Genomic DNA, 15604 nt, shown 5'->3' on the forward strand with positions numbered 1-15604 from the left:
CCCACCTTGTTTGTGACTCCCTGGACGGCAGAGCAGACAGCTGCAGCCAGGTAAGACATCCCCCGAAAATAAGACCTAGTGTCTTTTTTCGTGAAAAAAATAAAATAAGACACTGTCTTATTTTCGGGGAAACACGGTATATATATAGTGCAATATAAATGGGTAAGCCGTATTAGTCCAGTAGACAAGATGTAAAAAAAAACAAAAAACGTAGTATGGCAGTGTGCAATGATACCTTTCTTATCGCACTAACAAAATATATAACAGACAAGCTTTCGAGAGCGAACCTCTCTTCTTCAGGTCAGAAGCAATACTGATCAACATGACAGTTTGTCAGTTGAGGCAAGAGAAAGCTGTTAGGCCCCGTTCACATTGAGCGATTTTATCGCGCGGTAATTCTCGCGATATCGCGGCTATTTGCCGCGCGATATCGCTCTCCAATGCTTGGCAATGGGGCAAAGGGTCCTGCTGTCGCGGGTCGTGCGTCGCTACAGCAGGACCCTTTTTGGAGCAGATTTTGCAGCGATTCCAGCTTGCTCAATGCAAGCATTTGTGCGATATCGTGTGACAAATGCGCGATTTGCGAATCGCGCAGTGTGAATGGGGCCTTAGAACATGACAACGTTTACCACTTAAAGCAAGAGAAAGTTGTTAGGGAGGGGAGGTGAGTGTGGTGTCATAAATGTTGGACCTGGAAGTAAAGAATGCCTTCTGATAATCAAAAGACAGAACAAACAAACATAGGATGATAAATAAACCCTAAACAGATCAGAGATATTCGACGTACATGAATATTGTGATGTTCTGTATATTCAGAAATTCTGGTAGTGTGTCAGAAAAACCAGAATCCACATTGAGTCCCTCCTTTATGGCATTGAAATGTTAAATAATTTTCATCTCAAATGTTTTCCTTTCATGAGAGTTTTTAAAATTCCCTTTTAGTACTTTAATTTTGAGGTTTTGGATGGAGTGATCCTTCTGGGAGAAGTGATGTCCTACTGGAGTGCAATATTCATTCTCTTTGTGGTTCTTGATCGAGCTCCTGTGTAGGTTCATCCTGAGATGCAGCTTAAGGCCAGTTTCCCCAATGTGACATCCTTTGTCACATGCTGAACACTGTATCATGCACACCACGTTAGCAGATGTGCATGAGTATGACCCCTAATGATGTATGCTTTGTTATTGTATATATATAATTAGGGATGCACCGATACCACTTTTTTTGGTATTGAGTACGGGTACCAGTCATTACCTGCCTCCCTGCTTCCTGATTGGCTGGGAAACCGGCTCCATGCTTTTTGGCTGGTTCAATGCTGATTGGCTCCATGTTCCCTCGCGGCACTGACGGTCAGAGGAAATCTCCCTCTAAACTGGAAGTTCCAATATTGGGGGTAAGTATCGGAGCATTTGGGTGAGTACGCGTGCTCACCCAAATACTCGGTATCGGCACTGAAATCTTTACTGTGTATATATATATATATATATATTGTGGATACTGTTCATTAATACTTTAGTATATTATTGACTAGACAGTGCATCTTCATGGACATGCTTTGTTATGCTTTTCAGTTCATTTCCAATTGATGGAACGTATGTTATTGTTTATGCTTCCGCAGCTTTCTGAAGTGATTCCTCTCAATGTTGGAGGCATGTGCTTCACCACTAGACTGTCAACACTTCAGAGGTATGAGGACACCATGCTGGCAGCCATGTTTAGTGGACGACATCACATTCCGACGGATTCTGAAGGTCGATACTTCATTGACAGGGATGGAACATATTTTGGGTAAGTGGACAGCGGCATCAAATCCTTCAATTCTATGTCTTCAGGACTTGCCCATTACTACTGGAACTGCATTCGTGCAAAATTAGAATGGTGTATTGCATTCGTAATGATTCGGAGGAAGAAAGAATTACAGAAATCATTACAGCAGGTACAATAGATAGATACACAGAATTAGCTATTACACTGGCAGCCTACTATTTTACACGTTATCCTCCATCATGAGACACTTTGTATGTTTGTTTGTTTTTATTAAAGCAACCTAAAACAAGAATGTTTACAATATTAAATAATGCATAGCACTTAAGTAATCCATATTGCGAAATATAAGACTGACAACCATTGTTCAGGCTTTGGGTCCCTGTCTTCAGCAAATTTAAACGTTTGAAAACAAGGCTCTGGATTCAAACTTTTGTGAGTCAGTCAGATTACAACAGGACATAGCGGCTCTAGTAAAGCTGCTCTCCTCACAACAGGACACACCTTAATGCATGGAGTCCAGAGTTGAGGATCCATGTGTGTTAAGTCCAATGAAAGTGCCAAACAAAAGGTTTAGGAATCCAGATATCATTATTATCAGTACTAGTTCACAGCGGGATCACACATTGTGCAAACTCGTTTGAGGGGCCCCAAAAAAATCTCCCCTTTCTTTAGGGCTCAGTTGTTGGTAGGACCCAGAAATGGCATAATCACCAGCAATAGTTGGAAGTTACAAAATGTCAGCAGTCACTGTATCAACAGAACGCATTTATCGGGTTTATTTCAGGCAGGTTTGTAACCTATCCTGGAAGCCCATGACCATTGTTCTGTTTATAGCTTTAGTTAACTGGTTTCCACGTTACAGTGGAGAAGGCACTCTTTACTTTTTCAACCACTTAAGATAAAAAATTATTGATAGGCTTTTGGTTTGTTTAAAAACACAATGGGGGGAATTTATAAAAACTGGAGCAGTTACCCATGGCAACCAATCATCTTGTCTTTTCAGTTTGTTCAGTTAAAGGAGAACTATGAGGTGAGTGCTTTTCACTCACCTCATAGTTCTAGCCGACCTGTGACAATGAGAATGTCACAGGTCGGCTCAGTAGATCGGGAGGTGAGCGAACACTTACCGGCAATCGCTCACCTCTCGATCCTGTCACGGCTCTCTGCTGTGATGGGAGGGGCTGGATTCCCCCCCTCCCCGCTCCGATCCGCCGGCGCTGACTGTCGGAACGGACGGGGGAGGGGGCGGGTACAGCTGCCTCTGCCTCTAGATAGGCAGAGCCAGCTGTCACTCACGCAGCTTGGCGGATCCAGACATGATTGTCAGGATCCGCTTCGGCTGCAGTGTCTCAGTAGCTCGCGGTATACTGAGACGCCACAGTATACCGCGGTAGCTCGCGGTATACTGAGCTTAGGGTGACGGGAGGGCGCTAGTTTGTGTCCTCCCGTTGCACTAAGGAGAACTATGGGGAAAAGCCTTAACCCCATAGTTCTCCTTTAAGCTTTGAATTATGAAATGAAAGGGAGATGCTGATTGGTTGTCATGGACAACTGCTTCAGATTCTGTCTGCTCCAGTTTTTTATGAATTCCCCCAACGTATATTTGATGGTGTCTCCAGATGTGATAAAGCAGAGCAGCTATTTTCTATCAAATCTAATTTAATGTAATCTAATATTGGGTAACATAAGGTTATACAGGTCTAAGCGTAGCTATACACAGCCAGATGGATGTGATGTACCCGATTCAGGCACTGCTTGTGTTTCCCTAGAAGGAGATGATGAGAGCCTCATACTGCTGGAAGTGCTTGTTGTAACTCACGAAGCTTTTCCAATATATTGTGCAAGTGGGCGCTGTTTCTTCTCTTTTCTATGGAGAAAAGAAACTGAGAATGTCAATGTGAATGTATCTAATTAACCCTTTGGGTAAATCAGGGAGAAGTCTGCAGTAATTGACAGCAAAAGTGGTTGAGGATAGACCTATCTCATCTGTCCAACTAAGGTTATTCTAAAGCAAAACTCCAGCTTCTCTTTCTCCCTTTTCTCTCTGTGAATCCCCACCCCGTCCTTTTATTTTTTAAATTTCTTAAAAAATGCCTTTACCCTTTTTGTTGCCACCAATATATGTCATATGGCAGAACACAACCGCTTGCAGCTGGCCATGTCAGTATGCCATACATCGGTGGCTTTCACCCTTCTGCTATAAGCTCATGGTCGCTTTAGCGACCATAAACTTATATCAAAACAGCCCCCCTGATAGCTATTAACAAAAATTCCAAGATCCCCACCGACCGCCGCCATCTGACAGCTTTTTCTGCCCTCTATAAAGGTGGGAGTTCTTTCTCTTCGGATCCCCGCTTCTCTCTTCTTCGCTTGTATGATAAAAATAAATATTGTACCATAGTTCAGTTTTATATAATAGAGGTTTTATGAGTATGACAGGAGAACTGGGATTACAATAAACACAGGTCATATGGCTGTATGTCCAGAGGTGCTGTCATATCTGTTGCATCATGATTGATGATTAGCAGCTTTAGTCAGGTTCATTGGTATAGACTTATGAACTCTGCTATTGTGTGTAGTGTTGCCATCACATAAACATTCCCGGTTTTCCAAAGGAAGAGCAGAGTAGCACCCACGAGATTCCGTCATTACAGATAAAAATTACTGGAGGGGGGGTCTCAGCAGAGTCTCCAACTTGATTACAGTATAAATATGAGATATATACTATATGTACTGTGGGTATCAATGATCTGCAGCATATGTACACCAGATTGCTAGGAAGCAGAATTTTACCCATTTATGAATAAGACACTTTTTGTGTAAAAAGGAATCTACTTACTAAGCAGGAAATGGAGATAGCTTGTAACTTCACAGGCTTTTGTCTCATTCCCATGATACCTTACATAGGTCATTGTGGTGAAGCAGCTGTAATTATGGAGCTATGTTAATGTGTATGTAAACACTAACGATGAAACTTTTCTTATTTGCTCCCGTTTTGTCTGCTAAATATACCATTGAAAGTTTTTTTTGTCACATCTGTCTGATAATTGCAAAAAATACCTGGTGATTTTGCCAAAAAGCTTGGGAGCTGATCACTTCCTGTGCTCCTTGCCTGAGCACAAGGAGGGGTTATGGAGAGGAGGAGGAGGGGTTATAGAGATGACGAAGAGGAATTATGGGAATGAGCAGGAAGGGTTATGGAGATAAGCAGGAAGGGTTATAGAGATGATGAAAAGGGGTTATGGGAATTAGCAGGATGGGTTGTGGAGATGAGGTGGAGGGGTTATGGAGATACGGACGAGGGGTGGAATATAAGAAGTGTTATGTGTTCTTTGCAATCCATCAGAAATGCAGTAGGCAGGGCTGACACCATGTGCTTTGGAATTCAGAGCCAAAAATACACTGAGAGGAATTTATCAAAACTGGAGCAGGCAGAATCTGGAGCAGTTGCAACCAATCAGCTTCTCTCTTTCATTTTCAAAGCTTAATTGAACAAACAGAAGAGAGAAATTGATTGGCTACTATGGGCAACTGCTCTAGATTTTGTCTGCTTCATTTTGGATACATTCTCGCCACTGTGTTGTCATGTGAAAGAGGAAGTTGGGATCACACTATAGTTGTGGCACATCAACGGTTATTTTCTGTACGTGCAGCGTGTTTGAAGGGATAAAACATGGGGAAATGTGCATGCATTGCTGAGATGTACTAAACATGTTTTTTAAAATTTTGTCTTTACATATGCTTCAGGCAAATTTATTTCAAATATCTAGTTTCTCGTAGTTTTTCCAGCTTGCTATAGTCTCCTGGTAATTGTAATTGTTACATGGGTACAGGCAATCAAAGGCTTGCCAGAGCTTGTAGAGATGTCTTTAGCCGTTCTTATTCTCCGGGGGCCTATAGCGCAAGCTTATCAGGAGCAGCTGATGCTGAGGGTAACACTGAGCTTCCTAGGCGAGGTACCCAACAATCAGGCAGTGTTTGTCTCTTTCTTGTGACATGTTTACGATTCAAGAAACAATTACACGATTTCCTTGGAGACCATAACATTCGGGGGTACAGGTACTGCTAAGAGCAAAATCACACATGAACTTATACACACGCACACACCATCATAAATGCACACACAATAGGTTGGACTTGATGGACTTGTGTCTTTATTCAACCTCAAATACTATGTAACTATGTAACTTCCTCACACAAGAAGGAACAGTAAGTTTTAACTTCACAGTCGGAATAGAGTTGTCCAGTGGCAGAGATATATAGCTGAGAACTATACTTATGCATTGCTATATATAATGCATTTATGTAAGCAACACTGTATCTTTTAGCAGAAACAAGCAAGCTAATTGCACCTAGCCAAACACGTTTTTTACATTCTATACTTACACCACTTAAAGCCACACTCTGGGAAACATTATAATTTACAAAGCTGTGTGTTATGTGCAGAGGGCGGCTGCAAAGTATAAAAATCTTACCTTGCAGCATGCTGTCCTCTGCATACAATGTCAATCCTCTGAACACTGAGGAGAAGGAGAGTGGCAACCTGAGCTTATACAGTGTATCACAGGTTGCATCACCTGCCCCTCTTCACTATTGTCCATTCATAAAATGTCTTTTATTTTATCAAAGAACCCAAGGTGTTCTGTGATTGAAGGAGGAGAGATGTCACATCCCCGCCCCTCCTCCAATCACAGAATGCCGTGTATTTTTGTAAAAAATACAGGGCCTCTGCATATAACACACAGCTTATAATGATAATTTACACATCCATTGCAGTGTGTAAATTATCATTTTTCCCAGAGTGTGGCTTTAAAGAGACCCTGTCGCCAGACCATTCATATCAACAAAATCTAACTATGAGGTTATATGTGCATTTAACTTATGCATGTTGTTTACCTGTCGAAGCCTCTCTTGTGTAGACATCCAAAAGCCTGAGACTGTTGTTGTGTGCCACCATCATGGATGTGATATCAGGAGTCCCAGCAGACTCAAGTGACATTCTATAGTATTCCCCTTCACTCCTTCCCTGGCAGCTACATAAAAATGTATGGGAGGGACGGAGGAGCTGGATCAGCACAGAGAGTAATTAGTCATTCCCAGAAGAGGGGAGGGCTATGACGTGCAAGGAGGGAGCGTGCTATGCTAGGGAATTGACTCTTCCTGGAGTTGTCACAATTATTAATGGAAAGGAATAACACTAAATGTAAGCATTTAAAATACTTTTTTGTGCTTTTATCTGAATTTTTTTGAGTTGGTGACAGGGCCTCATTAACAAATGGCTACACGTCTGCAAGTAATAACACCTTTCTTGTTTCCAGCTCACATAAAAATGGTATTTGCAGTGTTCCTTGGCATCATTATGCCCTCCAAGAGAACTGAATGAAATGTGAAGAAAAAAAGTCTTGCAAATGTATACTTACTATGCCCCCAGGGCACAAAGGATAATAATGTGTAGCACTTGAACAAACACTGGAGTGTTAGTCATTTGAAAAGGTCAAGAATGCATCAAAAACACTTAACACATCAGGGTATTATAGGAATAAAATTGTTGTACATAAATAGCAGCACAGATTGTTCCCTCTAACATATTAATTGAGGGGAATGTATCAAAATTGGAGCAGATGGAATCTGCATCAGTTACCCTTGGCAGCCAATCAGCTTCTAGATTTCATTTTTAAAGCTTAACTGAACAAGCAAGATAGAATCTGAAGCAATTGCTCATAGCAACCAATCTGCTTCTGACTGCTCCAGTTTGGATAAATTCCCCCCTCATTGTATTTAACTTATTTTTTACATGTATTTGTTCACCTGGTATGACTAAATGTTTGCATTATTAGTGACATCCTAAACTTCTTACGTTGTGGAGAGCTCCCTCCTCGAGAGCGTGTGAAAATGGTGTACAAGGAGGCCCAGTACTACTCAGTTGGCCCACTGCTTGACATCTTAGACAAAATGCAACCACTTACTGGAGAGAAAGTCAGACAAGCATTTCTTGACCTGATGCCTTACTACAAAGGTACGTACATTGGTTTAACCTAACGATTTAGCAAAAAGAAAATAAATAATACATGTTCATAATGTAATGTGGTTACTTTAGCTGTGCTACTTGGGTACATTTTTACAAAATGTACTGACAGAGAGATTGTCAACAGTGACCAGTCAATGGGCTACTAGGCACCATCACATGGAAGCAGGCCAGGTATTATCGCCCACTGCGAAGGAGCATATGGGGGTCAGGGGGCATTCTTCAGAAATATCACATTTTCCTTAAAGGGCATGGTGACAGTGTCTCTTTAACATAGGTACTTTGTTCTTTTCTAGTTGTTTTGCCAGCATATACTTCCTTGCAGATGGGTAGTTAGCTATACCACCAAAGTGGAGGCTGCTTTACTTTGATTCTTGTGAGTCAAGATTTTTGCTTTGCAGAGATGCTATAGACCCAGATAGCAAGCAATTGAGCTGCAAGTTTGAAAATGACTTGCTAAACTATTGCAGACTTGCCAAGCTTCACAATTTTGTTGCACATTTGCAGCACGTCTGCAGTGCAAGTCTCCAGATCAACGTGCTTTGCAAAAGTGCTGTACACTTGCAGAGCTCTTGCTAATACCTGCAGGACTCTAGCTGTGGACTTGCCAAGCAAATGTGCTACAAATTCAAAAAGTGTCAACTAAAACTTGTGCTGCAAGTGTTCTGCGAGTCTACAACTTGCCAGGAATGTGTGCAGCAAGTTAACAAGAATTACAATTTAACCCTGCCACAAGTTTGTGCCAAGTTATCCTTGCTATCTGGGGAGATGTTCTAAAGTTAGGTGTCCAGAAAATGCTTCTTCTACTGCCTAGGATGCTATAGTGTTTGTACTAGGGATGCACCGATACCACTTTTTTAAGGCCGAGTACGAGTACCGATACTTTTTTCCAAACAGTAGGGACATTTGTTTTCAGCTGACTCAATACAATGATTGTTAGGCCGTTAGTTCATTTTGAATGTCTGATGTACCTTGAATGTTTATATCTAGCCTATACATTGCTGATCATCAGTAAGTGAATTTGAAACCACCAACTAAACTGGAGAATGTGGATTGCACCCTTTGACCTATGCAGTGCCGTAAGTTTACAGTACCTCTAAAAGGTATTCACTCTCTTGGAAGTTTGCATCTTTTATGGTCATAGAACATTGAATCACTGTTGATTTAATTTTTTTGTATGTTGTGAAAAAAGATCTCTGCAAAGTGATTTGAAATAATATTATAGAAACATAAAATTACTAACCAGATAAGTATATATTGCATTTAATATAAAACACCAAAATCATGACTGGTGCAGCCAATTGTTTTACATAACCACATAAGTTAAATTGAGATTACCTATGTGTAGTCAATGGATTTTCAGTGATTGTAGTATAAATACATGTATATCTGGAAGGACCAACTTCTGGTGAGTATTGTGTCATAAAATATACCAGGTAAAAGAACAGTCTAGTAGCTGAGACGAAGTCTATTCACGAAGCTGCCGAAGGATCTGGCCGTAGCTTCGGCCGATCCTTCGGCTAGCTTCGGCCCCAGGACCCCTTCGGTTCAGTAGAACCGAAGGGGTGCAGTACGGGCTATTCACAATAGCCCGTACAGCTCCCGATCATGGCCGAGCGGCTCAGTCGAGCCGAACGCATATGCATCAGCTCGGCTGAGCCGTGCTGAAAGCCGAAGCTGGCCGGCCGACAGCCTGCTTCTGACAGCTGGGCGGAGCCAACCGTGATCTTACGGCTGGCTCCGGCCACTTTCAGAGAGATCAGTGTCCCTGGTTACCTGCTAACCAGGGACACTGATCTGCAAACAGTTAACTCTCCCTGGCGCCCCGGGAGTCTCTTGCTCCCGGCCGCCAAGGAGAGAAACACTGCTGCGCCTTTTTTTCTTTATTCTGACACAAGCGATGTCAGAATAGAAAAAAAAAAAATTCCCATTGAAAAGCATTGGGACATTACTATTGGCTATAATGCTTACAACAGTTGTTGCCGGGGTGCATCATCAGGCAAAGTTTTATAGGAAAGTGGCAAAAAAAGCCCCTGGTAACTAAAACTCACAAGTATTTGACCTACAGTTCGACAGAAGGGATACAAGAGATTTTGAAGTCTGTTGTCTGATTAGACCAAATATAAGCTCTTTGGCCATTAGACCAAATTCCTTGCTTGGCAAAGCCAAATTCTGCACACACCATCTCCACTGTGTTGGCAGCATCATGCTGTAGGAATGCTTTTCTGCTAAAGACCCTGGAAGGTTTGTGATAGTAGACGGTAGAATGAATGCAGAAAAACAATTCAGAAAAAAATTATACAGTTTGCAAAAGCCACGAGCCTTGGGAGAAGATTTGTCCTCATCTACTTATTTCCAGAAATGTATAAGTCAGAGTCCAAATCTCAATCCAATACAGCATTTGTGGCTAGACATGAAAAAAAACTGTTTACATACGATTTACTTGCAACCTAACAAAGCTGGAGCAGTTTTCTGAAGATAAATGGGGAAAACGTCCAATGTCCAGCTGTACAAAGCTGATATAGACTGATACACAATGACTCAAAGCTGTAATTGCTGCCAAACATTTTCTGTATTAAATACTAACTCAGAGGTGCAAAGTTATATTTTGTGTTTTTTGATTATAATTATTGCCTTAACAGAGATCTATTTCACCTTAATTAAAAATCTGTTTCTGTTGAAAATGTTATTACTGTAGGTGCTTTTTTTTAAGAGTATGTTGAAGGTTAAGTAACCATGTTTAAAGTGTGCAAATCTGAGTATTTTTGATCGGATTTAAATGTTCTCAAAATTTTTCTCTCAAAGATCACTTGGAGCGTATCATTGAAATTGGAAAGCTTCGAGCTATACAGAGAAAGGCGCGCTTTGCTAAGCTGAAGATCTGTGTCTTCAAGGAAGAGATGCCTATTACTCCTTATGAGTGCCCTCAATTTAATGCACTACGATTTGAGAGGAATGATACTGAGTCAAACCACTTTGAGCACCACTGCGAAGTTGATGTGTCTTTTGGTCCCTGGGAAGCAGTGGCTGATGTATATGATCTTCTGCACTGTATAGTTAGCGACCTCTCCGAGAGGGGCATATCCGTGGAACACCAATGTATTGGAGTTTGTGACAAGCACCTTGTTAATCACTATTACTGCAAACGCCCAATCTATGAATTCAAGATCACTTGGTGGTGAGATGCTGCAATTAGGGAATGAAGACCATCTGACTCTTTTGTGAACTCCACCTAGGACCAAAAAACTTCTGAAATGCACTACAAGTGTAACTCACAGACTGTTAACCATGCCTACAAATATGTAAGGTGTAAGAAGTGTACTAAATACTCCAAAACAGTACTAAAGCTGCAGTGATGCCTTCTCTAGAGTTACCAGGCAAATAAAAAGTTGTTTGCACTAATATCACAAATCTTAATAGTTTAGTATGAAAGGAAAATAATCTTTAATTTCATGTATACAGTCATGGGCAAAAATATTGGCACCCTTGCATTTCTGTCAGATAATGCACCACTTTGCGCAGAAAAGTGTTGCAATTACAAATGTTTAGGCATTTTCATGTTTATTTCTTTTGTTTGCATTGGTATGGCACAATAAAGTGGAGAAAAAAAGCTAAATCTGACACATTCCACGCAAAACTCCAAAAATGGACTGGACAAAATTATTGGCATCCTCAATTAATATTTAGTAGCACAGCCCTTGGAAAAAATAACTGAAATCAATCGCTTTCTGTCATCAATTAGTTTTTTACACCTCTCTACAGGAATTTTGGAGCACTGTCCTTTCGCCAACTGCTCCAGGTCTCTCAGATTGGAGGGGTTCCTTTTACCAACTGCTGTTTTGAGATCTCTCTACAAGTGCTCAATGGGATTTAGATCTGGACTCATTGCTGGCCAATCCAGTACTCTCCAGCGCTTTGTCTGAAATAATTTCTGGGTGCTTTTTGACGTGTGCTTTGGGTCATTGTCCTGCTGTAAGACCCATGACCTCTGACGGAGACCCAACTTTCTGACACTGGGCCCTATTGCACCCTAGAATTCTTTGGTAGTCTTCAGATTTCATAATGCTATGCACACAGTCAAGACATCCAGTGCCTGAAGCAGCAAAGCAACCCCTAAACATCAGTGAACCGCCACCATGTTTGACTGTATTTCTTTCTTTCAAGGCCTTCTTTTTCTGAAAACAGTAGAATGATGGGCTTTACCAAAAAGCTGTCATTTTGTTTCGTCTGTCCACAGCACATTCTCCCAAAAGGATTTTGGCTTCCTCCAATCTGGCTTTTTTATATTTCTGTGTCAGCAGTGGGGTCCTCCTGGGTCTCCTACCATAGCGTCCCTTTTCATTCAGATGGCGACGTATAGTGCAAGCTGACACAATTGTACCCTGTGCCTGAAGGTCAGCTTGAATTTGTCGGGAAGTTGAACGAGGGTCTTTATCCTCCATTTGAACAATCTTTGAACAATTGTTCTCTTTCGTCCATGTCCAGGGGGATTAGCTACGGTCCCATGGGCTGTAAACTTCTTGACAGTGTTGTGCACAGACACAGGAACATTAAGATCTCTGGAGATGGTCTTGTAACCTTGGGATTGTCCATGCTTTTCCACAAAAACTTGGAATGCAATTTTTTCTTGCAATTTGGAGAAGGTGCCAATACTTGTGTCCAGTCCATTTTTGGAGTTTTGCGAGGAATGTGTCAGATTTGGCTTTTTTTTTTCCACTTTTTTGTGTCATATCAATACAAAACCAAAGAAATAAACACGAGAATGCCTAAACATTTGTAATTGCAACAATTTTCTGCGCAAAGTGCTGCGTTATCTGACAGAAATGCAGGGGTGCCAATATTTTTGGCCATGACTGTATTTATAAGGGACTAACCTTTTAAGAATCATTTAGTGGTGCAATAGTTGTCCAGCTGTTTTAAGCTGGGCCTTTATTTTTTAGTATGTAATGTATAATGTATTTAGTTATGTTATAGCATATAATGACAAAAAGTGTATTTTGTAGTTAGTTGCCCAGCTACAGGAAGCACTTAGGATCTATAGAGACATTTCCAAAAAGGAGAAAATTGTGTTGCACTCTATATACATAAAGTAATTTGGTGCAGTTATTAAAGTCAGGCATTCACACATGACTACAAAGACTAACTCCAAATTTGTTAACACAAACCACATTTAAAATGTATAAACACTAACTAAAGAGCTGCTATCATCAGAGTAAAGTGTGTTTTTATCTTTTTAGGGTGGAGGTGTGCATATTTAGCCCCAGAATGTCAGAATGAATATTGGCATTGTTTTGGTCTTGCAGGGCCTGCTGCTAGTTTACCAGATTTTTGTGTCAATGCATGAAAACATGTTGATGGAGTGGTCTCTGACTGACTACATCACTGTAAATTTCTATATTTTTACGGTTACATCATTTGTGCTTTTTGGTGTCTTTAAGACATTCCTATGTTGGATGTGGTGACTCTGCTTACTTGTCACACATTGCTTCCTGCATAAGGGCCAGCTACGTGCTGCATAAGCTTTCTGGTAGGTCTACAAATAACTAAGGGCTAGTTCACACCAGAACTGCATGCGTCTGCGCAGCTGCAGTGTGATGCGTTTTGCCATGATTTTACCATGATTGATGCATTTTTTGAGCAGGTTTTATTTTGCTTAAAATGGGATTTCAGGTGCGTTCCAGTGCGTTTTTGATGCGTTCCGTTGCGATCTGATGCAGCTAGAATAGGGCAAGCAGTATTTTTTCTGACTGCATCGGAATGTACTGCACTGGTGTGAATAGAGCTCCAGAAATCCCATAGGAAAGTATTATGATGTATTTTGGCTGCAGCAGCCAAATTGAACAGATTGCATCGCAACTGCATCTGGTGTGAACTATGCCTAAATGATTGTATTAGTCTCATTGAGGATTGGCAAGGCAATTGGCTAGGCTGAGCCAAAAAAATCAGGCTCCAGTAACTACATGAAACTGACAGGGTTATACACAAAAGTGTCAAGAGTTTGTAGGAGGCAGGAGAAGTGAACAATCTAGGACAACATAGCTGAACTGGAAAGTGAGCTGAATTGGAGAATTTTTCCAAATCAGCTATGTTGTCCTAGATTGCTCACTTCTCCTGCCTATTCCAAACCCTTCACCCTTTTGTGAATAACCCTGTAAATAAAATAGGGATATAAGAAGGTATCTTGTGATGTTTACTCTTATGTAGGATTTTTAATTTTAAAGCTTTAAAATGGAGTTCAGGAGTTTATAATAACATATTAATTATGGTAACCTGCAGTTGCATGGCATGTAATGTATTCTAATGGCTTAAGCAGATGAATATTATCTGAGTTAACTCCAGCAGATTGCTTGTGATCCTAGTCTTCCCATATATAATTTACAACACCATCTTTTTTCTCCCAGCATCCACTGTAGTAGAATCATTATATACAACATCAAGCACAGCAGGATTCTGAACATCAATATGGAGCTTTAAAGTGATATTACATCTTTATTTTTTTATGAGTGGGAGGCTGTCATTAATACTAGTTCCTAGTTTTCTAGTGGTTCCCCGCATAGCTCTCCCCCCTGCCCCCTGCATGGGTGCCTCTATCAGCTAAGCGGCTGCTGTGGAGGCACCCGTACATGCGCATTCCCGGCCGTGCCCACAGTGGCTGTGTGTGCCCATAGACACACACAGCAGCATTCCCGGCCGTGCCCACAGTGGCTGTGTGTGCCCATTGACACACACAGCCCTGTGGCAGGCCACACCGCTCCTCCCTGCCCAACAGTTTTAAAGACAACAGAAGGAGCCTATGGCTCCTCTGCCCTCAGTAGCCTTCCCCGCAACCAGGAAGTTCAGGATGGAGGATCGCTTCGGGACTGGTGGTGGTGACATGTGGCATTGACAGGTCAGTGTGGGGGGACGGGGGAGTCAAAAAGGTCATGGGCATTTTTTACCTTACTGCAAAGAATGCATTAAGGTAAAAACACCTAGCCTTTAGCAATACTTTAAGTAAAAATTGACAAAGGGTATTCAGGCAGGCTTTTTATTGCAGAAGAGATATACCATGTCTCCTCTGCAATAAAGGACTCGCACCTGCCTGTTCACCTTTTTATCGACAAGGTACACTGAGCTGTGCATGTGCAGTTTTGGCATATGCCAGGATGAATGAACTTCTGTACATCTGCAGGAGTTATGTCATCTTAGCTTCCTGATCCTGAACCTGGAAGAAGACTGGGCGAATATGTCGGTTCTGCGGAGGGACCTCACGGATGGGCATTGCTGGAGGAAAGGCGAGCATACTTCCACTCAAACTTTAATATATATCTGAGCTGACTTTTGTTTTATAAAGGAGTTTACATTGCCCCTTCATTCAGCTTTATTTCCATGCCTCTGTTTGACACTTCAGCATGTCTTAAGTGGTGAAAGTTTAACTGACTCCTGAGAGTTGCTACCAAGTCAACTGCCTGAGCTCACATTCTGTTCCCCAGCTTCCAAGTGTGCAGTTTGGAAGGTCAGGCAGTTTTCATGATTGCAACCATCAGACTACAGATGACTTTTCATCCCCTGACACAAGCTAAAAGTCAGACACTGAAAAAGTAAGTAAAGAAAGCAAGGTTGACGGATAAATATTTAAATAGCATAGCGGCAATCCGGGCGGGCTGGCTGGATCAGGCAGACGCGGCTCCCCAATCAGGCACTGTAGAGGGCCGCTCGCAGTGGCCTCGGAGGAGCGAGCGGCCGCCCGATGACAGCCGGGTGATCGTCAGAGAGCGGGAGCACTGCTCATAGTGGCCTCGGAGAAGCGAGCGGCCACCCGATCATGGGGGCGG

The 15604-nt window shown here is 41.8% G+C and overlaps 1 protein-coding gene across 2 annotated transcripts in view; it reads left to right on the plus strand.

Moving 5' to 3' along the window:
- KCTD7 (potassium channel tetramerization domain containing 7) overlaps positions 1–11245 on the plus strand; it is a 24442-nt gene extending 13197 nt beyond the window's left edge. The window contains exons 2-4 of one of the 2 annotated variants that reach the window (XM_018556797.1): positions 1617–1786; positions 7603–7781; positions 10596–11245. In XM_018556797.1, coding sequence (XP_018412299.1) covers positions 1617–1786; positions 7603–7781; positions 10596–10972 — 726 coding nt within the window. In that variant the 3' untranslated portion in view covers positions 10973–11245. Of the gene's footprint in view, positions 1–1569; positions 1787–7602; positions 7782–10595 lie in introns of both variants that reach the window. The other variant, XM_018556798.1, reaches the window with a different exon arrangement.
- Positions 11246–15604: the final 4359 nt, after the last annotated feature.

Source organism: Nanorana parkeri, unplaced genomic scaffold (assembly GCF_000935625.1).
Source record: "Nanorana parkeri isolate BGI_ZX_2015 unplaced genomic scaffold, ASM93562v1 scaffold253, whole genome shotgun sequence".
In the NCBI taxonomy this organism is placed as follows: domain Eukaryota; kingdom Metazoa; phylum Chordata; class Amphibia; order Anura; family Dicroglossidae; genus Nanorana; species Nanorana parkeri.